The sequence below is a fragment of the Capronia coronata genome (assembly GCF_000585585.1).
Source record: "Capronia coronata CBS 617.96 chromosome Unknown acBCG-supercont1.2, whole genome shotgun sequence".
Lineage (NCBI taxonomy): Eukaryota > Fungi > Ascomycota > Eurotiomycetes > Chaetothyriales > Herpotrichiellaceae > Capronia > Capronia coronata.
The window spans coordinates 1819743-1844599 of NW_006912894.1; the positions used below are offsets into that span (position 1 = coordinate 1819743).

General features: G+C 53.3%; 9 protein-coding genes across 9 annotated transcripts; 6 read left to right on the top strand and 3 right to left on the bottom strand.

Moving 5' to 3' along the window:
* Positions 1 to 240: 240 nt before the first annotated feature.
* Positions 241 to 1329, bottom strand: A1O1_02324 (DNA-repair protein complementing XP-A cells; the record flags this gene model as incomplete). The annotated part of the gene is made up of 1 exon (XM_007723235.1): positions 241 to 1329. The coding sequence occupies one exon, from the start codon at positions 1327 to 1329 to the stop codon at positions 241 to 243; it is 1089 nt and encodes a 362-aa protein (XP_007721425.1).
* Positions 1330 to 1710: 381 nt separating this feature from the next.
* On the top strand, positions 1711 to 2804 carry A1O1_02325 (farnesyl pyrophosphate synthase; the record flags this gene model as incomplete). Its single annotated transcript, XM_007723236.1, has 2 exons — positions 1711 to 1830; positions 1881 to 2804. The coding sequence occupies 2 exons, from the start codon at positions 1711 to 1713 to the stop codon at positions 2802 to 2804; spliced, it is 1044 nt and encodes a 347-aa protein (XP_007721426.1).
* Positions 2805 to 3980: 1176 nt separating this feature from the next.
* On the top strand, positions 3981 to 6375 carry A1O1_02326 (glycogen [starch] synthase; the record flags this gene model as incomplete). The annotated part of the gene is made up of 6 exons (XM_007723237.1): positions 3981 to 4056; positions 4106 to 4203; positions 4256 to 4531; positions 4580 to 5713; positions 5775 to 6199; positions 6255 to 6375. 6 exons carry the CDS (start codon positions 3981 to 3983, stop codon positions 6373 to 6375), a joined length of 2130 nt encoding a protein of 709 aa, XP_007721427.1.
* A 1526-nt stretch (positions 6376 to 7901) lies between these two features.
* On the bottom strand, positions 7902 to 10404 carry A1O1_02327 (uncharacterized protein; the record flags this gene model as incomplete). Its single annotated transcript, XM_007723238.1, has 7 exons — positions 7902 to 8388; positions 8504 to 8994; positions 9047 to 9101; positions 9158 to 9263; positions 9364 to 9742; positions 9822 to 10154; positions 10219 to 10404. 7 exons carry the CDS (start codon positions 10402 to 10404, stop codon positions 7902 to 7904), a joined length of 2037 nt encoding a protein of 678 aa, XP_007721428.1.
* A 1112-nt stretch (positions 10405 to 11516) lies between these two features.
* Positions 11517 to 13628, top strand: A1O1_02328 (uncharacterized protein; the record flags this gene model as incomplete). Its single annotated transcript, XM_007723239.1, has 1 exon — positions 11517 to 13628. One exon carries the CDS (start codon positions 11517 to 11519, stop codon positions 13626 to 13628), a length of 2112 nt encoding a protein of 703 aa, XP_007721429.1.
* A 3457-nt stretch (positions 13629 to 17085) lies between these two features.
* On the top strand, positions 17086 to 18206 carry A1O1_02329 (uncharacterized protein; the record flags this gene model as incomplete). Its single annotated transcript, XM_007723240.1, has 4 exons — positions 17086 to 17351; positions 17407 to 17645; positions 17712 to 17905; positions 17964 to 18206. The coding sequence occupies 4 exons, from the start codon at positions 17086 to 17088 to the stop codon at positions 18204 to 18206; spliced, it is 942 nt and encodes a 313-aa protein (XP_007721430.1).
* Positions 18207 to 19229: 1023 nt separating this feature from the next.
* A1O1_02330 (uncharacterized protein) lies at positions 19230 to 21542 on the top strand (the record flags this gene model as incomplete). Its single annotated transcript, XM_007723241.1, has 1 exon — positions 19230 to 21542. The coding sequence occupies one exon, from the start codon at positions 19230 to 19232 to the stop codon at positions 21540 to 21542; it is 2313 nt and encodes a 770-aa protein (XP_007721431.1).
* Positions 21543 to 21548: 6 nt separating this feature from the next.
* On the bottom strand, positions 21549 to 22315 carry A1O1_02331 (uncharacterized protein; the record flags this gene model as incomplete). The annotated part of the gene is made up of 2 exons (XM_007723242.1): positions 21549 to 21980; positions 22028 to 22315. The coding sequence occupies 2 exons, from the start codon at positions 22313 to 22315 to the stop codon at positions 21549 to 21551; spliced, it is 720 nt and encodes a 239-aa protein (XP_007721432.1).
* A 402-nt stretch (positions 22316 to 22717) lies between these two features.
* Positions 22718 to 24421, top strand: A1O1_02332 (tubulin alpha chain; the record flags this gene model as incomplete). The annotated part of the gene is made up of 7 exons (XM_007723243.1): positions 22718 to 22742; positions 22841 to 22881; positions 22933 to 22959; positions 23012 to 23087; positions 23140 to 23670; positions 23721 to 24144; positions 24193 to 24421. The coding sequence occupies 7 exons, from the start codon at positions 22718 to 22720 to the stop codon at positions 24419 to 24421; spliced, it is 1353 nt and encodes a 450-aa protein (XP_007721433.1).
* Positions 24422 to 24857: the final 436 nt, after the last annotated feature.

Below are 24857 nucleotides of genomic sequence, written 5' to 3' on the forward strand. Positions count from 1 at the left end.
CTTCTGTCACGTTCATTCATCTGATCAATATCATGTACCGGTCTTTGACTGCTGCGGACACACCACCCAATGGCCAACAACAGACCTGTCTTCTTACTTCCACACGTGTTCTTCTACCGATCCTGTTCCACGACAATGCGATGTCAAACACTCATCAAAAAGTGCCCTGCTGCGCAGCGGTAATTCCAGATCACATTGATGATCCGGCTGTCCGGTCGTCCATACTCGATATAATGAAGTCTACAGGTCTAATTCCTCGACTTCCAAGCCACATATTACACATTTCTTCACGGGAATACCACTCTCAGGATTTTCCACCGGAACACCAAAGTCATGAATGTGCTTGCCGTCGCCTAGATCATCACCGAAATTCCCACCGCCACCTTTGCGACTTCGTTGGTGTGCTTCCACTCTTGTCCGCTTTTTCAGGTCGGCCAGTTTCGATTTGAACTTGGTCTCCTTCCGCCGCTTCTTCTCTGCTTCCCTTCGTTGAAATTCAGCATCTAATGCCTCCGCCGAGCCCCATCTCTTCTCAGAAAAGGCGTAGTCTTCGACCTGACATCTCAGGTACAGAAACATATTGTGCCAAGTCGACTTGTGTGGGTTCGGTCTTTCGAGATGAGGGAGGAGGTTTTCGTCTTTTAGTTCAGGCTCCGTAAGAAGATAATCCTCTTTGGCTTCGGTCTTGGTGAGAAGGCTGTACTTTTCGGGGTATTTGTCTTTGCAGGCATTACACACAGCAATACCGAAAACGTCAAGCCACTTCCAGTCCACCTCCAATGTACCGCAATCTCGACATGATTGAGTAGCCTGGTCTTCAAGTGCACTGATACCTGGCTCGAAGGGTCCTGCCTTCTGGTTGCGCAGAGATTTTAGAAGTTGTTGTCTTTCCCAATCCTTCTGAGTCATGTGTGAGGGCTTATTGTCCTGCTCATCGGAGTGCATTGCCTTGTTGTGAGGATCATCGTCTGCTGTCAGAAACCCACCCTTTGTGTCTGTCATCTTACTCAAGTCGTACTCAACGTATTTTGTGAAGTTCCGCGCCGGTCGGATGGCTTCGAGGGGCCGACCTGGATCCCCATCGGCCCTTGCGTCTCGAATCGTTGCAGGAACACCAGAGAATGTCTCGAAGGTACGCTTCTGTCCAGCGACAGAGCCATCAGGCTTCTGCAGACTGGAGGATCCAGCCGATTCTGCATCTCGTTGCTCTCGAAGCGCTTTTGCCTTGAGGCGGTTGATCTCAATTCTCCTCACCTGCTCCGGGGTCAAGGAAGCACGCGCTTGAACCGCATCAACCCTGGCGGGAGGGGTTGATGGTCGCTGCGACATTTGGATGGAAAGGCGAATACTATCGTGACCCGTTTCCACGACCACCACTTGGTATGATGGAGTCGGGCTTTATTCACGACACAAGGAATGCATCTCTGCGTCGGAGGCGACAAAGGACATGACAGGCTGCCATGTGGCGCAGAATGGCGTTGAAACATCATTCGCCAGCAGCTGGAGCCGGCGTCCGCAGTCTGACTGCAGTGCAGTGGTACCTTGGCTTGGCGCACCACTCGGCGCTTGCAAACTCCGACCATGCCTGCAGTGAGTCCCTATGGCGCGCTTGTGCCCGCCAAAAAGTTCGTTGTCTCTCCATTGACTGAACTGTCGGTCAAGCAGTACAGTGCAGTTCAAGTTGTGCCGATATCCTTCTACACCTTCAAGATGGCTACGAAGACGACACGTGCAGAATTTGAGGCGGTCTTTCCTTCGTTGGTGGAGGACTTGCTGGGTGAAGCTCGGAAGTACAATCTCCCGGACAATGCACTACAATGGTTCGAAAGAGTACGTTTGAGAATCCTCGGCGATGGAGGGCCCAGCTAATGCGCTCACAGTCCCTCAACGCGAACACACCTGGCGGAAAGTTAAATAGAGGCATGTCAGTGCCGGACACTGGCTCGCAGCTTCTTGACCGGCCCTTGTCGTCAGAAGAGTTCAAAGACCTCGCGACCCTCGGTTGGCTCACCGAACTTCTGCAAGCTTTCTTCCTCGTCAGCGATGATATTATGGATTCCAGTATCACACGTCGCGGGGAGCCTTGTTGGTATCGACAAGAAGGAGTGGGAATGATCGCGATCAATGATGCCTTCATGCTGGAGTCTGGAATATATCTCATCCTCAAGAAGCATTTCCGCTCGCACGCTGCCTATGTCGACCTGATTGAATTGTTTCACGAGGTGACCTGGCAGACAGAGCTGGGACAGCTGTGTGATCTCATTACAGCCCCCGAAGACCATGTCGACTTGAATAACTTCAGCATGAACAAGTACACATTCATTGTTGTGTACAAGACGGCGTACTACTCGTTCTACTTACCAGTTGCTCTGGCCCTCCACTACCTCCGACTCGCAACCCCACAAAACTTGAAGCAAGCACACGACATCCTGATCCCGCTAGGAGAGTACTTCCAGATTCAAGACGACTATCTCGATGCCTTCGGCGACCCTTCCGTAATCGGAAAGATCGGGACAGACATCAAAGACAACAAGTGCGGATGGCTGGTCAATCAAGCGTTGTTGATTTGCACCCCGGAGCAGAGAAAGGTGCTGGACGAGAACTATGGGCAAAAAGATGATGCAAAAGAGGCCAAGGTCAAGGAGTTGTACAACGAGTTGCAACTAGAAAAGAGATACCGCGAATACGAAGAAAAGCGGGTAGGCGAAATCAGGCAGATGATTGCTGGCGTCGATGAGAGCACCGGCTTAAAGAAGGGCGTGTTCGAGGTGTTTCTGGCCAAGATATACAAGAGGAGCAAGTAGAGCGTCATACATGCAAATGCGTCCCGCCGGCAACAGGATAGATCCTCCTGCAAATTCCCACGCTTTTCTGCGATGTGAAATGATACTACGTAGTAGGACATTGCAAGTGGGAGGAAGAATGCTCTGATTGGAGGCGAAACCAGGAAGCTCTGATCACAGGTTCTGGCCTGAGGACCGGCGGCAATGCGGGGCATTCGAAGCTTTGGGGGTGCCTTGGGGAAGAAAGACCCAGTTAAAGCAGGGCCGCCTATGGACCATACCACGGGCCAGCTACCGCCTAGACGGAGCCTGCAATAACCGCCTAAACTGTAAAAAGAGCTTCTAGGACACAAATGACGTTGGAGCCAGAGATCCAGCTGCATGAATGGTGCGTGGTGCCGTAATTACGGTCTAGTAGTTACCTAGGTACCTAGTAACGGTACTTGAGCTCCGCCCAGTTGAGTCAGGTTAACGTACCTAGGTACCTAAGCATGAAGTACTTGGGGACGTCGGGGCTTTACCTAGGCACGGAGAACACCCCTTATGTCACTCGTGGCCTTTGGAATGCCGTCATCCCCATGGCTTTTCCTTAACTGAAAGAAGCAGATACTATACACAACAACAATTAATGCAGCACTCACCTTGGCCAGCAGCGAAGCGACATTGATTGCATCGCTATCCCTCCACGACTAGCAACTTCTCGAAGCCACTGGCCTCAACGCCAGTTGTTGGTAATATCCCTCGAGTCGGACGGTTGTCGCGCGTACTCTGTACGGGTCCAAAACGACATCACGAGAGGTCACCTTCGCTACCCTGGTCTGCGGTGGAGACCCCGAGAACCATCCCTCGATTCCTCCATGCCCTTGTCCTCTAAAAGCGCCCTAGCATACGACCATCGGTCCAGCTTGCCTCAATTTCCTTCCTCCAAGTTTCCCTACCTCCAGAATTCCTCTTCGTTGGAATTCTTCCATCTGCTGTACCTAGCCAGCCGTCCAAGATTTGTCGCGGGTTGCCCTTGCAGCTTTACCGAGTTGACGGCCGATTGTGAAGCACTCTATCCCACACTCTCATATCATCCAGCAAGCTCCCGCTCTCTGTGGGGTAAGCTTTCCTGTGCAGAGAGACATTACAGATTTGTCCGCAGCTTCATCCGCCAGATCTATCTAAGCTGTCCGCGAATAATCAAAAATCGCCAAAATGAACGGCGATACGGAGAAAAGAGACATTAAGAATCACCTGCTCTTCGAGATCGCAACTGAAGTAGCCAATCGAGGTACTTGGCCGTCAGACGAGGCTATTTGCATGTGCTAACCTCCACGCAGTGGGTGGTATCTATTCGGTTCTCAAATCCAAAGCTCCCGTCACAACCGCAGAGTATGGCGACCGATATACGCTGATCGGACCTCTGAACAAGAACTCGGTACAGATGCCCTCATCCACCAGTCGTGAAAGATGCGTATTGACTATTGCAGGCCGCTGTCGAAGTCGAAGAGCTCGAACCTCCGCCAGGTCCGCTCCGAGAAACCATCGAATCCATGCGGGAACGAGGCATCGAGATCATGTATGGCCGGTGGCTGATTGAAGGCGCCCCACGAGTACTGTTAATCAACACCGGCACAGGGTACCGCTGGCTTGATGAGTGGAAATCCGACCTATGGGCTATAGCCGGTATCCCGTCCCCTGTTGGGGACTCAGAGACCAATGAAGCTATTGTGTTTGGATACCTAGTCGCCTGGTTCCTGGGAGAAGTAAGATCCTGTCGTTGAGAGATGCTTTCTGATACTGATGGTCCACAGTTCATCTCTCGAGAAACTAGCCGCGCAGTCATTGCCCATTTCCACGAATGGCTCGCCGGAGTCGCTCTTCCCCTGACGAAGAAACGCCAGATGGACTTGACCACGATATTTACCACGCACGCCACTCTTCTCGGACGTTATCTGTGCGCGGGATCGGTTGACTTTTATAACAATCTGCAATACTTCGATGTAGATGCGGAAGCGGGAAAGAGAGGCATCTATCATAGATATTGTATCGAAAGAGCGGCGGCTCATAGTGCGGATGTCTTTACGACTGTGTCTCACATCACCGCCTTTGAGAGCGAGCACCTGCTGAAACGGAAACCCGACGGTGTCCTGCCCAATGGTTTGAACGTCAAAAAGTTCTCGGCCGTCCACGAGTTCCAGAATCTGCATGCTGTGCAAAAGGAGAAGATCCACGAATTTGTGAGGGGACACTTCTATGGCTATCTGGACTTCGACATGGAAGACACACTCTACTTCTTCACGGCTGGGAGATACGAGTACCGGAACAAGGGTGTCGATATGTTCATTGAGTCGCTGGCACGGTTGAATCACAGACTGAAGGTCGCAGGCAGCAAGACAACTGTCGTCGCATTCATCATAATGCCTGCGCAGACGACGTCTCTCTCCGTGGACTCTCTGAAAGGGCAAGCCGTGACCAAGGCTTTGGCAGACACCGTGTCCAACATTGAGGGAGGCATTGGCAGGAGGTTGTTTGAACGATCTGTTCATTGGCGAGAAGGGGACCCCATGCCAGACGACAAGGAGCTCATCACGGCCGCAGATCGCGTTCTGCTCCGACGTCGGCTCTTCGCCATGAAACGGCACCACCTTCCCCCGATTGTTACTCACAACATGGTCAATGATGCTGAGGATCCTGTGCTCAACCAGTTGCGGCGCGTTCAACTATTCAACCATCCATCCGATCGTGTCAAAGTTGTCTTCCATCCGGAATTCTTGAACTCTGCCAATCCTGTCCTCTCCTTGGACTACGACGACTTTGTCCGGGGGACTCACTTGAGTGTATTCCCTTCTTACTACGAACCCTGGGGCTATACTCCCGCCGAGAGCGTCGTTATGGGCGTTCCTTCGATCACCACCAACCTCTCCGGCTTCGGTTGTTACATGGAGGTAAGTTTGGCATGCGGTGCATCAACTTCGGCACACGGTCAAAGAACTGACCCCTCTCTAGGAACTTATCGAGAATCCCTCTGACTACGGCATCTATATCGTAGATCGACGAGCCAAAGGCGTTGATGATTCCGTCAACCAATTAACCGACTTCATGTTCCAATACACGCAGAAAAGTCGAAGACAGCGGATCAATCAACGGAATCGTACCGAGCGCCTCAGCGACCTCCTGGACTGGAAGCGCATGGGAATGGAGTATATCAAGGCACGGCAACTAGCGCTGCGACGTGCCTATCCTGCATCATTCGAGGATGTCGACGATTTTGACGACATGATCGGAGGGACCGAGATCAAGATTTCCAGACCACTGTCTGTTCCTGGATCTCCCCGCGACCGCTCTGGCATGATGACACCCGGTGACTTTGCGTCCTTGCAAGAAGGCCGAGAAGGTCTCAGTACGGAGGATTACATTGCATGGAGATTGCCGTAAGTCACGCATCTGGTTCCTTTCCTAGAGGTATACTGATGATATTTGTGCTAGTGAGGAGGAAGAGCCCGATGATTATCCGTTCCCTCTCACGCTCAAGATGAAGAAGACGTCAATATCGGGATCCGGTCCGCCCTCCCCAGCGCCGCTTCTTGGAGGCATGAACGGATCATGATATCTATCGGAACCAGACCGTTCATGACAACTCGGGAGATTGGATATATCAACAAAGTGTTTGAAGCGTGTAGTTGCTCTTGTCCAGGGCTGCAGATTCGTGGATACGAGGAAAGGATGCAGGGTCCGTGAAAACATCGTGCGTCACGAAGAAAAGCGATCTGGTTATCCAACCATGACATACTGGCCTGGTTGTTGCTGTGCGAGCATATCATCGATGCGGGTTCTGTCTCTTGATCTACTTTTGTCGACGGCAGCCGCCGCAGCCGTGGTACCTACTGTCCTGTATTTTAGATTGATCGGTTGAGTTGCGCCATACTAGGTAATCAACAAGGGAAACAAATCCATCCATCAGTCCGGTCAGTGTTTAGTACTTTGCTCTTTGGGGGTCCGTCAGACTATAACTGGTCACCAAGGAAAAGAATCATAGCAGCTTCTCGGAGTGACTGATACTGAGAATATATCATCAATGCGCATCTCATTGTATCAAAGCGTGCATCTTGAATGTACGTATCAATTTATATCTCCACCTGCCCTTGCTTGCTTGCTTCTCGATATCGTAGAGAAGAGCTTAGATAGGAGCATGCCCTAAGGTAGATCAATGATCGTCCAAGATGTATTGGAGTATATCCATATACACATATACATGTATATACTATATACATATATATGTCTTGCAGAACCTTTTTCCAATACACCCACTCGTCTGGAGACCGAGCTGCAGGAGACATGTATATATGTACAAGCAGCCGTGGGTTGTAATGTGGTTTTGACTTTTGATAGGAATCCAGCCAGGGTCTGGCTTGCTTCACGGCTCGACACCTTTGAGAATGCGAAAACATGTAAGGCACCCATCTTCGATGTCGGTTAAAGCCGAGGGAGAAAGGAGAAACTTCAACACTCTCGGCGTCCCGGGAACTCTTGACGACGATCTGTTGGTTGATGGCTCGGGCTTGAATGTGACCAGATGGTTCCGAGTATACCGGAGTGGCGAACTAGACTACCTGCATAGTCCCTCTGAGGCGTCTTTGGGAACGTGAAGGGGCTCTTGAGAGCCGCCGCGGCTGGAGAACAAGAAAAATAAAATCGGGGTTGAGCAGAGTAGCTACCTAGGTAAGGGACCTAGACATTCTGGTAGCTTGCCTGCTCTCAGGAGCAAGTTGTCCGGCTGGTGGAATCCTTGGCCTCTCGGTCGGCGACATTTCCCCCAGGCGCCGGTGAGTTCTCTTGGACTTGAAGGCATTTCTTCCAGCTGGAAAAGCATCTGTTTTGGCGGTAGACCCAGTCGCTCACGAGTATTGAAGCAATGTCGTCCGGCAAAGAAGTATTGGCCAGATCGAAAGTCATTCTGGAGGCTAGACTGGAAACAGAACAGGGTTCCATCAGATATCAGCTTCGTAGCAAGACAGAGGGCCAATGTGTCTCAAGATCGAGTTATCCGCTGTCAGACAGAGTCGCCTAAAGACCTCCAGCATCTCCCACACCTCCTGGACACTGATGGTAATCGATCCGTGACTGATATTCAGGTTAATTCCACCAGCTAGGGACGTCCGGGTCGCCCGGGGAGAAGCTCTCGATGTTGAGTCGTCGAGGATGGCCAAATGGATTACCCAGGACGTCGATCGCTTTCTGCATGGCTGGAATGGCAGCAGCACGAATCCGCGGAGCAGTGTTGCTGTCTGACTCGGCCATGATGCTATCCGAGCCATGATTGTCCGAATGAGGCTTCTGGAACGACAAAGGCACCGAGTGGGGGTTCTGCAGCAGGTTGTAGATTCCACTTTGACGGTTTTGTTTCGAGTCCGCGTTGGCCAGACCCTGAAGATCCTGGTGTAATGGAAGGACGATGTCCAGCATTGTTCTCGCGACACGGTCGGCCAGGCTGCAGCCTTGAAGGACATCGATGCACTTTTGACATTGAGTCAGGAGTTCGTCGACCCCGTTGCTGACTCCGTATAGGAGATTGTGTGCAGCTTCGAATAAAAGAACGCTGGAGACGCTGAAGGCGTGGCCACTATTCTCAAGGTCAGAAGAGATCGTCATATACAGGAACGAATGCTTCTATTGCGAAAAGAGTTTGAAATAAGGGAGAGACAGGAATGTCTGGGGACTGGGTTGCTTGGACTCACATGCATAGCCAACATCGTCGGAACATGCTCGCTGTGGTGTAGCCTAGACAATCGAAGAGCTGGACGCAAGATTTGGCTGCCGCCACACATTCCTGTCGAATAGAGGCGCCTTCTTCGCGTGACCCGTCCAGAGTCCAGCGCTTGTTCATCTCACAGTCCGCCATGGCCACGAGGAGGCGGCGTTGTAACAGGATCTGGGCTCCAAACCCCATGATGTGTACCAGCATCAGGGATCTTCGATGCCTCTCTTCAAGTCCAGCACCGCCCGAAAATCCTGGGTCAAGGATGGATGAGAGCTGCATAGGTGCGGGTAGCGAGCGCCGCCAGTCTTCCAGGATGGTCGAGTGTTTCCTCACAATGGAGAAGACAACGGAGCTCGACCGGTAGACGTCTTTTAGAATGTTCGCCAACAGTATGCCGACCGCGCTCATCTGCGCTTGGATGGCGTTGTCAAGGGTCGGCACAGGCTCGACAATCTCGAGTTGAGTGAACTAAGATAAAGGTCAGTCAATCCAAGATGGTTTCCTTTTCTGCATTACGCACCTTCACCTCCTCATCGCTGAGGTTCCATCGGTATCCGAGACTTGAGGATAGCCAACTGATAGTCGGTCAGCAATCTGTAGCCAATGAATTATCGGTGATTGTGACGCTTACCATTCCATGAATACCAGAGTCCGATACACTCTTCTCCAGAGTTGCCAATCATCAGAAGCCACTTGTCGGTGCAGACGCACCCAGCGGGCTATCTGTAAGCCAGACGCTAGAGGAATGTCAGTCATAGTCCGAACATAATATGTAGGTCCGAGTGAGTCGCTCGTGGCAGACTCCTAACTTAACCAGAGGCCGGATTGTTGACGTACCGATGGAGAGTCGAGCGCTGGACCTCTTTGTCATGAAAGAGTACATGCTCAGGCAGAGCAGCGTCCTCATACCACGCAAGAAATCATTTTCGATGCAGTCATGCATGTAGACCGAAGCAGTCCGGTACAGCGCTTCCATGACCGATAGCGGCACATTGTCAGGATCGTAGTGACTTCCAATCGCGGCCACCGCGCAGACTTCACCTAGAGTGGCAGTATCGACGGGATCCTTGGACACATACATGCGTTTGAGGATGTCGTTGACGTCCTGCTCATGGAGGATGTAGAACAGAGTGGAACAGCAGTTGAGATATGTCTCAAGAGTGTGTTTGATCAGTCCTTCCGGCGGCAAATTCTCCGGTGTATAGATATGGGAAGCCTACGTCCGAGCACTTGTCAGATTCATTGGTCTCCCACCTGCAGCACAAGTCGATAGAACAGAGGCATTTCACACTTACCGGCACATGGATATCAACGGCTGGTTTGAGGTCCCTTTCCTGAGACTGCCGGTAGTCTGCTAAGGTCTCGCTGACGGGCGAAGGTCCATCGAAAAGTGATACAGAATCGATGAGCTCGGTCTGGTCCCGGCGGATCTTCTTAAGCAAGGCCTGGGCATCCTCATCTGAGGCGATCTGCAAAGTCGAGATGATATCCTGAAGCGACCGAACCTGCTGGAGCAAGGCATCTGTCTCGTGCTTCTTCAGCTTGCCTCTCCGTCGGTCGATTTCCGAGTATGTACATCCTGTCCGCCGCTTTTTGCAGGTCGAGCAGGTTGGGAGCTTGCCATCACACTATAGCCTGTCAGTCAGTATTTCAGGGGCCGGCAATTTCTATAGCTAGTGGCAGGAGACAGACCTTGGATCGCCTGAACCGGCAGGCCTCGCACGCATGAGACACGTACTTTCGCGGGTCGCCGGAAAATGATTCCGCCGGAGAGTCACCAATGGTGACATCTGAGACGTCGGCCATTCCGGGGTCGGCAGGGGAGGCAGGGGCGGCGGCAAGGCGTGGTGATGCGGTGACATGGGCCTCTGAGACCATGCTAGGGAGTGGAAGGACAACGCAGGGTCCGACATAGAAAGAGTAGGGGAGAGGAAGAATGGACGTGGAAGAGGCAGGGGATATCTTGTTTATTCTGTGCGAAGATCCCAAGGCCGAGATGCAGTGGTCCCGGGCCCTCGAAAGCGATGGTGATGCAGAATTTGCGTCTCGGGTTCGGGTTCGAGATGGAGGGTTAAGATGAGGGTGCGGATGGCGCAGAGTCTGTCTGTGTCTGGTCCAACTCTGATCTTCAGGATGGCATTGCAATTCCGGGCTGATGGGCGGCAAAGATGGTTATGGTGGGAAGGCTGAAGCGATCTAGGCCTGCATCGCCACAGGTCTGGCCATGTAATATTATTACAGAGTACCACGCTCTTGGGTCCGCCATATAAAGTTCCTGCCTATAGCTGGCTACCCTTAGGTACCTTGGGTACCTACTAGTAGAGCTCGGCTAATCTCTAGGCTTATGTGTTTTGCCTATTAAGCTGTTAACCAGGGAAGGCAAGAGAGAATAACATCACTGTTTCAGCTTGTCTGTGGGTATCTAGACAAAGGCGGTAGGTATCTCCCGGCGGATGACGGACGTCTGACGTTAGCACCAATTCGCCTACTAGCTATTCACATCTTTGCACAAAGTCCATGCCATATCAACTCGTCGACGGTGGACGGCGGACGGTGGACGGTGGACGACAGACAACACCTTCGGTGGTTAAGGGCAGCAGCTGCTACTCGCAGCCGTCCAGCCCTGAGGCTCCCTAGGCCCCTTCACATTCCAGGCGGTTGATGGTGCCTAGGTGGTAGTGATAGGCACCTAAGGTAGTACCTAGTATAGGTAGGTAGGTATAGGTAAGTATAGGTAAGAGACTCCCCCGTATGCGGCGAGGGCGGAATGTAGAGCCGATCTGTATCGATAAGCAGAGGCAAAGCACTATCCACCCAACACTAAACATATCAGGCTAGCCTAATGAAGATCCCTACCAGCGGCGCCGAATGCCAAACTGCGGCAACAATTTTTCCCTCAGTCTGGAAATTTTGCCCATGCCAGCAGCCTTTCAGCAAAGGCTCCAGATTTCGGATTTTTCCTGTACCCGAAGTTCTTACTCAACGGCAATATGGGTGTCGGTCGTCGCATGAGAAAGCAGGGTCCCCCTGCGACGCTCGAAGAGTTAGGCATCAACCTGAAGCGAAAGTCAAATACAGACGGCCCCAGAGAACCTGCAAAGAAAAGACGGCGCTCTGACTCGCATGCCGCAAAGAAGTTAGTCAAGCTTGACCGAGCTCTTCGCAATGATGAAGAAACGGCAGCGGCCAAGGGGTCTGCCGCCAGTGACAAGGAAAAAAGGAAGAAGCCGAGGGTGATCAACAAGGACGCTCAGATCACAGTACCACCCGTCATGCCGATGCTGGCTGATGAGGAGGACGATGAAGATGAAGACAACGACGCCGTTGATATCCCTCTAGACGAGGCTTCCCTGTCAGGGCTTGAGGACGACGAAATTGCAGAGGCGGACCTCGACCAAGAAGTCTCTGATGACTCCGTCTTTGACTCTGACCCAGACGAGCAACCTCGACGCATGTTCTCCGAGGATGAAGACGAATCCGACGCCGAAGCGAAACTCACCGCCGCAAACATCGAAGGGCTCTCCAGGAAACTCGACCAGCAACAGGCCGAAGTCGAGGCCGAGGCCCAGCAAGAATTGGAAGATGCAGCATTGCAGACAAACATTGCAAAAGACGAGGGCGTGTTAGATTCTGTGGACGCCCAGGGCCTTGCACCAGATCTAGCTCTCGTCCGGAATCGCATGACCGAGACGATACGCATTCTCGGGAATTTTTCGCAGCTGGCAGACAAGACGAAGTCGCGGACAGAGTACGTGGACCAGCTTCTGTCCGATATCTGCATCTACTACGGCTATACTCCGTATCTGGCCGAGAAGCTGTTCTCGCTCTTCACTCCTGCAGAAGCGTTCGCCTTCTTCGAGGCCAACGAGACGCCTCGACCCGTGGTCCTTCGGACCAACACTCTACGCACCAACCGACGCACTCTGGCTCAAGCACTGATCAACCGGGGCGTCGTTCTGGAACCGGTGGGGAAATGGTCCAAGGTTGGGCTCCAGGTGTTCGAAGCGCCTGTGCCGTTGGGTGCTACACCAGAGTATCTTGCAGGACACTACATCTTACAGGCGGCTTCTTCGTTCCTGCCCGTCATGGCATTGGCACCCCAGCCGAACGAGCGAGTGCTGGATATGGCTGCAGCTCCCGGTGGGAAAACGACCTACATCTCCGCGCTGATGCGCAATACTGGAGTCGTCTTCGCCAACGACGCCAACAAGCAGCGTGCCAAGGGTCTGATCGGCAACATCCACCGTCTTGGATGCAAGAACACCATCGTGTGCCACTACGATGCGCAAAAGGCTTTTCCCAAAGTCCTGGGCGGCTTTGACCGGGTCTTGCTCGACGCACCCTGTTCAGGCACGGGGGTCATTGGCAAGGATCCGAGCGTCAAGACTTCCAAGAACGAGCGCGATTTTTTGGCTCTGCCGCATATGCAGAAACAGCTGCTGCTCGCGGCCATCGACTCCACCGACCACAGCAGCAAGACCGGCGGCTATGTCGTCTACTCGACGTGTTCGGTGACGGTGGAGGAAAATGAGGCCGTCGTGCAGTATGTGCTCAGGAAGCGGCCGAATGTCAAGATCGTCGATACCGGGCTGGGCAGTTTCGGATCCGAAGGGTTCAAGAGCTACATGAACAAGAAGTTCGATGACAAAATGTCCCTGACCAGACGGTACTTTCCGCACCGCGAGAACGTGGATGGCTTTTTCGTCTGTAAGTTGAAGAAGATCGGGCCGACGCCCAAGAATGCCGGGGGACAAGTGAACGGCGCCGAGCCGTCAGAGCCAAAAGCTAACGGCGTTGCGAATGGCGCCAAGGGTTCCACCGATGGTCTGGAGGAGGGAGAAGACCAGCAAGCAGATGATTTCGGCGGGTTTGATGAAGAGGAAGACAAGGAGATCATCGAGCGCGCCGAGAAGAAGTGGTTGAAGGCTCGAGGGCTGGATCCTCGAGTCGCCGATCGCAAAAAGGCGGGTGGAGCACAGAAGGAAGCCAAGAAGGAGAATGGTGTCGACAAGAAGCCTAATGGAGTGGACAAAAAGGAGAAGAAGGACAAGAAGGAGAAGTCGGATAAGAAGGCCCGTAGTAGTGGCAAGACGAAAAATTGATTGGAGGTCTTAAGGACCTACATAGACCCAGATAGATACCAGTGACAATATCTTTTGATGTCCTCCTTCTATGTCTTAAGACTATCGGCTGCTGCTTCGTACGGTGTTTTCTTTGATCTGATACCATAGTCTGTACCTGTCTCCCTGCCTTCGATTGTTGGGAGCGCAAGCCTCTGCTTTATGCTGTATTTCTCATTGTGTCACTCCTCGAGACCAGGGAATGAGGACCAGAAAGTGATGTTCGCCCCTATATTTGTTGTCTCAACTCCCCAAACCAACACACCAAGATGAACTCGAGTCTCGTGTCTAGAAATTACTGTACTAAAGCAGGACGAGGGATGTGTCAGCTCAGCGATCAAGCCCGAGCAAGGTGCGATAGCAGGGGACGAGCGCGACAACCCCACACCGTCGCCCAACAGGGACAACGCATGAATACAAACTTCCGAGTAGTTGGTCTTCCCGGTTTGACCTGTGGCCGGCAGGAATGAATGAGAGAAATAGCGACCCATGGCGGTGAGCTTTCATAAGAGGAAAAAAAAAGGAGGAGAGAATAGATAATTGGCAATGACCCAGCTTGCAGGAAAATTGAAGACTTACGCAAGGTCAACCGCCAGATCACACCTCCTGTAATAGCTGTCGTGGCTACCACAACAACCAGGATCGTCCCTGTCATCCATAATAATCGGCGGTGCTGGACCAGCCATAGCTGCCATGGCGTCTCTTGCATGAATTGAGATCGTGACAGGGAGGTGTGTGTTCCCAAGGACAAGGAGAGCATGTCATGCTCGCTCTTGTGCTCCAAGTCGACGGGGCAGCGCCATATCTGGTCAGTTTGAATTCCCCGGGAGCCTGGACAGGCTGTAATGTCGGTCTCGACTCTGCGAGGAGAGACGGTACCCAGGCTGTGAGGGTGATCGTCCTTTTCGGGAGAGGATGGCCATATAGTGATCGTGGACTCAATGCTTGGGGGTTTGCAGGTGGAAGGGAAAGTCTTGTATGCGCTTTCCTGGTCCATTTCTCTTTGGGGCTTTTGTAGAACCTCCTCCCTGAAAATGGTTAGACGCGGAGACCGGATGGTAGGTCGACAAGGATCTGATTCGAACAGTACTGAAGTCGGAGACGGGCTGCATCTGGACTGCGGCTGTTGCCTTGTCCTGCACCTCGAAGGCAGTGAGGTTGGACTATGCGCCGGCGAAGGCGTCCCGCTTCCCAATTCGACCTCGACGTTCCTACCTTCTAGCAGCGACGTGGAGATATCTGTTGCGAGCGGACCATTGCACCGTCTGTTAGATGTCGACGCTGATGCAGATGCAGAGGCCAACGTGGCAAAATGGTCGCGGTCCTGGCTCGATGCCGCAGGAGGGCTCTGGTACTGATAGACACACTTGGGGATGGCTAGTGGCGACAGGATGACGGTAGGTCGTAGATTCGGCAGTGACGTTTTTGGCCGCGGTGGACGCGGCGGAGGTGTGCAGGGCAATGGGATCTGCGGTGGGCTGAGGCTTCCTGACGACAAAGATGAGACTGACGGAGATGCAGAATCTATCTGTTTTGGCGGACTTCGAGGAGCTGTGGTACTGCACGGCTTCCGAGAGGGCGAGACTGCTGCTGCGGATGAGGAGGTTGTCTTGCAAGTCATGCTTTCCATAGGAGAACGCTGGTCGGATGACAACTTGGCCCAGCTCAAGAGGGCTTTCTTCATGATCATCCGTTGTTGTCCTGTTTCGTCAGTAGCGACGACTTACAGCCTTGACGGTCGAACCTAAAAAAGTTCGACATAGGAGAGTAGGGGGCAACACGATCCATTTAGAGGGAAGACACAAGGAGAGACGCGAGCCAGCAATGGTGCAACGATTGCCAGATTTTGAGGACAAATGGTTGGATTCTGGATATGTCGAGTTGGTGACAGACGAGAGCACAGAACAAACAGTCAGAATCAGTCACACAGCGTCAAGACTTGCTGTCGTTGGGTGCCACGAATCAAGCGGGAGGGTGCATGGGCTGGTAGTGGTCTCGTCTGGCATTTGGCGGGATGGTAATGCTGTGCAAGAAGGGGTCATAGGACACTCCATCTTTGCCATTGGCACAGTTTCTTGCACCTGGTTTCGCAACGAATCTCGGTGTGGGTGAGTGCAGTATTGATTTGAGAAGATTTGATGGATTCCAGTGCGGTACATGCGGTAAAATAGAAGGACGGGGGTCCAGGAGGGTCTCCAGCCAATCCGCTTGGCTATTCCCTTCATCGACCCAACCGAGCGTCCCGGATGCACATTGTTGTCAAGTCGTACATCAGGTAGCGAAGCAGCATTTGAGGCCACGGCGATCCAAAGGTGCGCCAAAAACATGTGCAGGGGCCAGCGCCGTCTCCTTCTGGGAGACCGGTGACAAAGGCCGGAGCCAGAGCCAGAGCTTTGCCGCTTCACGGCGCCTCTTCTTGGATGTCAGGACGGTATTCGGATGCACTCATATTCAAGCCAAAAGCCACGAGGGCAACCCCATGGGGTGACACATAATCGTAGTCTCAATCCGGTCCTTGGTGGAGGTGATCCTAGTCTATTTTCCCCATATAAGGTGACAAACGTGCCTTAAGGTATTCTCGCGAACCAAGGGGGAGGCACGAGATTTTGCAGGAGGGATATCTTGTCCGCCAAGTGATCGGTCTTTGCTGCCGGAAGCAGGCTCTCGGAGGATATTCCGCAGGAATTTCTAAGCCTTCTCAGCCCATGAGATCGGGGATTCGGCATACAAACCGAGCGCAGAGTGAGCTAGTCACGCCACAAGTTTGGCGGGATCAAAGGTGTTTGCTATAGTAGGTAGTTAGCATAAGAGCTGATGGAGGAGTAGAGGACTGTCCCGAAGGAGGATGCCGAGCGCAGGTTGAAGAGAGAAGGAGGAGTGTGACACGCTCAGCTGGAGACGGATGCCGCCCTCACGTTCCGACGAGGGAAAGCAAGGTGCCACGTGATCAACCTAGACTTAAACGGGGATAGCGAGCCGGGATCCGATGCAGGTTGTCAAGGCGGGGTACAAGCGCAGTCTCGCTCTCATCCAAACACCGACTGCGCAAATGTAACTGCTCTCCGCCCTGGGGGAATCACGCGCACCATCAGTGGATGCCGGCAGAGGGTGGGAAAGAGCGACGAGACAACTCACACCCACGCACACCCACACAAGCCATGAACCATTTCCGCACTAATTTCCCTCCGGGGCGCTCCACGGGGCCCTGGGAGGCCAGGGAGGCCAGCTGGTGGGCTTAGGAGGCAGCTTGCTGGACCTATTTGAAGCCCGCAACGGCCGCCTCGGTTCATGGGCGACTGTCTTGGACACTTCCATTTCTTTCCTCCTGACGCGGCCGCAAGCTTCACATACTAGTAGACCTAGACCTTGTCCTCCAGTTGCTTCCACGGCTACCTATCCATCCAGTGCAACTTAGCAGAGATCCCTCACCACCACCAAGATGAACGGCGCCCCAAAGTCGAGCGCGCCGCGCTTCGATCCTACCTTCACCAGGCGCGTGATCGAAGCCATGGGTCCCAAAACCTCTCCTCGGATGCGAGAAGTCATGACCAGCTTGATCACACATCTCCATGATTTCGCACGGGAAGTGGAGTTGACGGTCGATGAATGGTCGGCGGGCGTGGACTTGATCAACTGGGCTGGTAAAATGAGTGACGACAAGAGAAACGAGGGCCAACTTGTTTGCGACGTTGTTGGGTTAGAATCGTGAGTATCTCAGTCCCTTCAGCCTGGCTGACCGTGCTAATGGGTGTCCTGTTAGGCTAGTGGACGAGATCACTTATAAGAAAGCCTCGGAAGCGATGGACGTGGCCACCCAGAGTGCCATCCTGGGCCCCTTCTACAGAACCGACCACCCAATCCGAAAGAACGGCACCACCATTTCTTTCAACACCCCAGAAGACGCCGAGGTCGTGTTTATGTATGGGCAAGTGATGGACGCCTTCACCAAGAAACCATTGGCCAACGCCGCCATTGATGTTTGGGAGGCCTCCACAAATGGTCAGTGGTTGCCCCGGCGAGCACTTGATCTTGAAGATAATGGAAGACTGACTCTCTCCATTCCAGGCTTGTATGAACAGCAGGATCCCGACCAAATCGACTGCAACCTGCGCGGCAGGTTCATTACCGACGAGAACGGCGAATATTCCTTCTACTGCATCCGACCGACACCATACCCCGTTCCTTTTGACGGGCCGGCGGGCAAATTGCTGCAATTGCTAGACCGCCATCCGTACAGACCAGCACATATTCATTTGATTGTAAGTACATTTCGTGTCTACGATTCGATCTGCCGGCGACTAATGCTGACCCAAACAGGTCTTGATCGAAGGTTACAAGCCGATCACCACGCAAATCTTCGACAAACAGAGCAAATACTTGGAAAACGACTCCGTCTTTGCGGTCAAGGATTCGCTGGTGGTCGAGTTCGTGCCCAGGAAGAACGATGATCAGGCCAAGTACGAACTGCGATATGATATTATGATGGCTCCCATCAACCATACGGGCGAATCCGGCCCAGACAATGGTCTGGTAACCACGGGCTCGGGCCGGGGTTTCTGAACTTCAAGCTCAAGAGATATTTCCATGTATCTATGTTTCATATCAGCAGTTGTAGTTGTAGTTGTTGTTTTTGAATGCAGGCGTCCATCTTGACACCGAATGACCCCTTTCTGAGCTGTCCATCATACTCTGTGTAGAGGGCGTGTCTATTGTATGTACGTAGGCACCGTCAGTTATTTCGACTGTTCAAGGACCCGTCATGTCCGCTTCCGGGCATTTCCCTGTGCTCTGGTGGTTTGTCTGTCAGTCATTTGTCGTTCCGAATGAATCTCTGGGTCGGGTCGTGTCTGTGGTAGCCGTGATATCCGAAACGGCCGGGGAGTCGGTCGACCGAATGGAGGCATGTGCGAAAGTGCGAAAGAGCGACGCCGAGAAAGACGTGCCAGTGGTGGATTGCCACAGTAAGATAGATACGAAGTAGTAGAGAGCTCCGAGCATCTTGCTAACCAAAGGCAGTAAGTGTCGTCTCGTGTTGCCCCGTAGCTGTGTTCGTAATCCACGCTTTGTGTCTTGCCCGCCTTGTTATTAGTACGGGGGCGAGGGGCTTGAGGAGCGATTTTATCCTTCCCCGCCCTGGAGGCCCCCTAGTTGGCCCCCTAGTAGCCCTCTAGCCTCTCAACGCGCCCGCTTCCGATGGTTTTTCTCGCCCTCTAAAGCCCCGACCTCTGTAAACTGGGCAGAGTACCTTAGGTACGTACACCATTTCGCAATCCTTGCAATAATCCCTGGCACCCCTCGCACTCTTCGCAGCATCTATGTAAAAGGTGCCATATCCGACATCCGAGCCCTCGCACCACCCACCAACCTCTCCACCACCTACCTGCACTTGCAATATCCGGTCCTCGATCCTGGGGTTGCTTGTCCTGCTGCCACTGCCGCTGCCGCTGTGCTGGCACCTGTTCGACAAGGCTACGACGCTGTTCCTTCGGCTGGCGGTCTCGGTCCTCCCTCTCTCGACTTTCCCTTTCTGGAACTGGTGAGGCCAGGCGGAGGTGGAGGCGGAGACAACGCGGGGGTGATGTCATGCCTCGTCCGCGGGTCAAGGACGAAGACCGCAAGCGCGTAGCCCGGGCATGCGACACCTGCAAACGCCGCAAGGAGAAATGCGACGGCCAGCACCCATGCCTGTTGTGCAAGCGCCGCGGGCGTGAACCAGAATGCGTCTTCACCGAAGGGTATTCGAAGCGCGGCTCCGGCGTGGGGGCCGCTGGGCCGCGTCGCCATGACAGTACCGGCAGTCTCGCGTCGTCGTCGACGCAGACCATGACGCTGAAGGGATCAGATGCGCTGGACGAGCCGCACTCCAACGACGCCGAGATCGCCATCGAGTCGCTCCTAACGCTGTCCGGGTCAGGGACCAGGAGCGCCCCGAAGTCGCCGCGAGAAGACGGCACCGAGCACGACGACGTGTCCTCGAAGGCGCCGGTGCCCAAGCTGGCGCGCCTGCTGCGTGATGGGCGCGGCAAGTTCCTCTTCGTCGGCGACTCCAGCAACCTGGCCTTTGTGCAGAACATCCGTCGGCTGGTCAAGAGCGAGATTGGCGACTGTCCGCTGACCTCGGACCCCTTGCGCCACGCCATGTGCGAGGTCATCCCGCCGCGCAAACCCCCGACGCCGTTGCAGTCTCAACACCCCAAACCAACGCAGGCTGATGCCCAGGATCTGATCAAACATTATCTCCTGGCGTCGAGCGGCGTTATTGATCTGTTTGATCCCGATGATATTACCGAGCATCTTTGTGCGTGGACCAACGATCCTACGGCCGAAACGGATTTCAACAGTTCCATCTACTACCTGGTCATGGCCATCGGCGCGCTCACCCGCGGCGCCAACGACGCGGACTTGGATCAAGCCGAATTCTATTTCCAGCGTGGTCGCGAGATCGGAGTTAACAGTTTTCTGGAAGACCCGAGTGTCTTGACCATTCAGGCTTATGCTCTCATCACCTTCTACATGCTGTCTGCCGTACGACGGAACGGCGCCTTCATGCTACTGGGCATTGCCGTTCGCGCGGCATATGCGCTGGGTCTGCACAGAAGCGATATATCTAAATTGTTCGAGCCGCGGGAAAGGCTCGCTAGGGAGAGAGTATGGAAAAGTCTGCGCGTGCTGGATCTGTATATGAGTGGATCTCTCGGCCGGCCCCCTGCCACCTCGGAAGTCGATGGTGGGAGTGTCTCGTGGAATCGTGAGACTAGAGACTATGAAGATATCCAGATGAACGGCCGGACCACTTCGGCGACCTTGAGAATCTGTTTCATCTTCGAAAGGATCCTGAATGAAGTCTACTGTCGGCGAGAAGTCTCCGTTCAGCTCGTGGAGAGCATCTCTCGCCAGTATCGCGACTGGACCGCTCAACTCCCAGCCGGATTGCAGGCTGATAGTCTAGACCAGAAGGTGGGCTCGACGGCGCCGACACTGCGACAGACTATTGGCATCGCGAACCTCAAAAGTGCGTATTACTGGTCCATCATCCTTCTGACCAGGCCGTTCCTCATCTTCAAGGTATCCTCGGGGATCAGGGGTCGGCCGGAGGATGAGGACAGCGCCGGCAGTTCAGTCACCATGACTCTTAGTGAAGCTTGCATCGATGCGGCATTGAGAAGCATCGAAATCGCTACTGACCTGGTGCACACGCCCGGGGTTCCCAAAAGACAGTTCATGGTCACTAATAGTGTCTTTATTTCCGCCATGGTGATTGGCTTTGCCATCTTTGGCGACTTTGACAAGTCCTTTCCCTTGCTGAGCAGTATTGCCCAGGCCGAATCTATATTGACCATCATGGGAAAGGATGATTTGTCGGCGCGCCGACACGACACAATCACCCGACATCTGCATCTGGCCGCCATCGAACACATCAGAAGACGTGAGCAGAAGCAGATGCAAAGGAGAAGACAAGATATTCTTAACATCTTTGGCGATCCAATCAATAAAGGCGATGGTGCGAAGTCCACCAGACCGAGCACCGGCAATCAGACACCCACTGGAACCTCGATGTCCGGATTGCAGACTAACGGAGGGGCAAACTTTAACTCGTCCGAGCCCGGGGATGATGCAGCTCCGCCATGGCAGCTGCGCTTTGAGATGCCGCTTGAAAGTCGCGGCCCGGTGCTCACAACATCAGGAGCATTGGCCTACACTAGCGAAGATTCGGGCGAGCCGCCTATCCCACCCTTGCTGCGACATGATATGGGACGGGTGCCAGACAATGACTATCTGTCGCCGGAGGGGTCGGGCATTCCAAGTCTGCCGTCATATGCCGAAGAGTTTCCACTGTTCTCGTTGATGACCGAATTTGATCAGTTGCAGGATCCCTTTCAGATGGTGGGGACCTGAAACGGGCTACTTTGACTTTTTCTCCGCGTCGTTTTCAGCGATATTTTGAATCGTGAACAGACGTGCAACTTGGCCAGAAATGAACCACGCCCCACATGCAATGAGGAGAAGATACAGCCCGGTTGGAAGCAGTGACCTTGGAAAAACGTTGAGCAAGTAAGGGTCCAATATGATATCCACGGCAACCGGGGGTACATTCTCCATCAAGGTCTGATTCAGAGTGAAATAGTCTGCAGCTGCATAGACCTGCAAGAAGAGAAAGGTTGACTCCGGCTCCCCTGGGCCTGGCTTGGTCTTCCGTAGCTGCAGTTGTTGAATGTCTTCTGAACCCAGTCGTTCATGTCGAGAGTAGGCATAGGTGCTCAGCGAGGTCAGGAGGCCCGGCTTTGAAAACGCATGATCGATTGTATGGGTGTAAAGCCAGAAGGAAGTTGGTTGCTACATTTGTCAATAGGTGGATAGTGTACCAATAAGCCAGCACTCACGGTGGCCATCCAACAGATTCTGACTTCATACCGCCTCTTAGGGTGTAGTCCCTCGAGGAGAAGCCAAGTTTCAGTCCCTTTGGGCGACTCCTTGTCTGGAAAGCTGGCGTTGATGTGAGTTCGCGCAATGGGGAATTGTTCAGAAAGAGGAGTCAAGAGCAGGTTGTCAATGCTGGCGTCAGTCGGGAGAGGTTCAGCAGCGGGGGCGACGAAGATGACTTTCTCAACGTTAGCATAAGCATACTGCAACCACAGAAGGCACACAATCATAAGAGCCCGACAACCCATTGCGGCTCTAGCAGGTCTCGTTGACTTTTGTCTTGTTGTCATGGACAAACTGAAATCAAATGCCCGCCTCGTCGTGAATTCGTCATTTGATAGAGCGACGACTAGCGCTTTCACGTGACGGCGGCGACGCGTGCACACAACGTCCCCTGATTGGCCCAGATGCCGCCACTACAAGGACAGGCGGTGAAGGTGAAGTCGCGCATCTGTCAACAAATCTGCTCCGCCGGCCAGCCAGAAAGACCGACGCCAAAACCCCCACAATCACATTCGAGTTCAACAACGACCGCAATCAACATCCCTTCCAATTCTTCATCTCGTTGTTTGTCGCTGGCTTATCCGCTGGCATCTCTTACTACTCAGATCATCCATACCCACTAATCTACCACACCACCCATCTTCACGATGAGAGAAGTCATCAGTCTCAACGGTATGCCGACCAACGCGTCTGATCCCGAAGCCCCTGTCCATTGTCCATCTGCGACTCCCAAGATCTCAACCCCATAGACTAACTCATTGGTGCCACAGTCGGCCAGGCTGGCTGTCAAATCGCCAACTCTTGCTGGGAGGTAACATCATCAATGTGTATCTTCGGTTATAACATGGACTGACCGTCGCAGCTCTACTGTCTTGAGCATGGGATTCAGGTTAGTGGTCCATCCTGCCGCTGGCCGATCCGCGAATTGACTCTTTTGCTAGCCTGATGGTTATCTCACCGAAGAACGCAAAGCCGCCGTCCCTGACCAAGGTTTCAGCACCTTCTTCTCCGAGACCGGTCAGTGATTCACTGTCCAAGATTGCGATGCTATTGCTGACGCTGCGACCAGGAAATGGCAAATATGTTCCCCGAACCATCTACTGCGATCTCGAGCCGAATGTCGTCGACGAGGTCCGCACCGGCCCTTACCGAAGCCTCTTCCATCCGGAACAGATGATCACTGGAAAAGAGGATGCGTCCAACAACTATGCTCGTGGTCACTACACTGTCGGAAAGGAACTCATTGACCAGGTTCTGGACAAGGTCCGCCATGTTGCCGACAACTGCAGTGGTCTTCAGGGATTCCTCGTCTTCCACTCCTTTGGTGGTGGTACAGGCTCTGGCTTTGGCGCCTTGTTGATGGAACGTCTGTCTGTGGACTACGGAAAGAAGTGCAAGCTCGAGTTCTGCGTGTACCCTGCACCTCAGGTGGCCACATCGGTTGTCGAGCCATACAACTCAATCCTTACCACCCACACCACATTGGAGCATTCGGACTGCAGCTTCATGGTCGACAATGAAGCAATCTACGATATCTGCCGACGAAACCTCGGTATCGAGCGACCAAACTACGAGAACTTGAACCGATTGATCGCCCAAGGTATGTATGGCAGGTTTTGCTTGTAGTAGCCTGCTGACACCCTTCCTCAGTCGTCTCTTCCATCACTGCCTCTCTTCGATTTGACGGATCCCTGAACGTCGACCTTGCAGAGTTCCAGACCAACCTTGTCCCGTATCCTCGCATTCACTTTCCCCTGGTTGCGTATGCTCCGGTGGTGTCAGCTGCCAAGGCACAACATGAGGCCAACTCGGTCCAGGAGATCTCTATGTCTTGCTTCGAACCCAACAACCAGATGGTCAAATGCGACCCCCGTAACGGCAAATATATGGCTACCTGCCTGCTCTACCGCGGTGATGTTGTCCCCAACGATGTCCACCAAGCTGTTGCGACTCTCAAGACCAAACGCACCATTCAATTTGTCGATTGGTGCCCGACTGGGTTCAAGATTGGTATCTGCTATCAACCACCTCAAATGGTGCCTAATGGCGATCTGGCCAAGGTCAACCGTGCAGTGTGAGTTCGCCTCCTATCTCATCAGATCAGCATAACTAACGTGTATAGTTGCATGCTTTCCAACACTACCGCAATCGCTGAGGCTTGGTCCGCATTGTCTCACAAGTTCGACTTGATGTACTCGAAGCGCGCTTTCGTCCATTGGTACGTTGGAGAGGGCATGGAAGAAGGCGAATTCTCCGAAGCCCGTGAAGACTTGGCCGCTCTGGAGCGTGACTATGAAGAGGTTGCGAGTGATTCGATTGAGGAGGGCGATGGTTCGGAGCTTGAGCACTAGTTCTCCTTACCATACTCTACGTTTGGCTTTCTCTTCGGGCTCTTGGGAACGTACTTTTAGGCGTACAGGAGCCAGAGCGTGTCTAATGGATGCTGAGTCCTACAGCAGGGCCCCATAGTTGAGTTGAAGTTGGTCTCTGCGAGACGAACATACTTTCTTAGGATTGCACAAATGCAGGCGGTCGGCAGTTCCGCCAGCCAGATTGAAATTGATTGTGGTAATAAATATCCTTCGCATGTTATTGTCTTGTCCCGTAGAAGCTCTCTGCCTGTGTGTTTGTACCGGGTACATCCCTTAGTAGGCTGCTAGGATAGTAGTTTTGGGGACGAGGCTCTGACGAAAGTTGGAGCCTTGAAGTGTAGGCCACTCACTGGACAGTACCCAAGGTGAGCCGGCCACCCGGAAGCCTCTACGCCGGAGCGAACCAAGTAAGCTA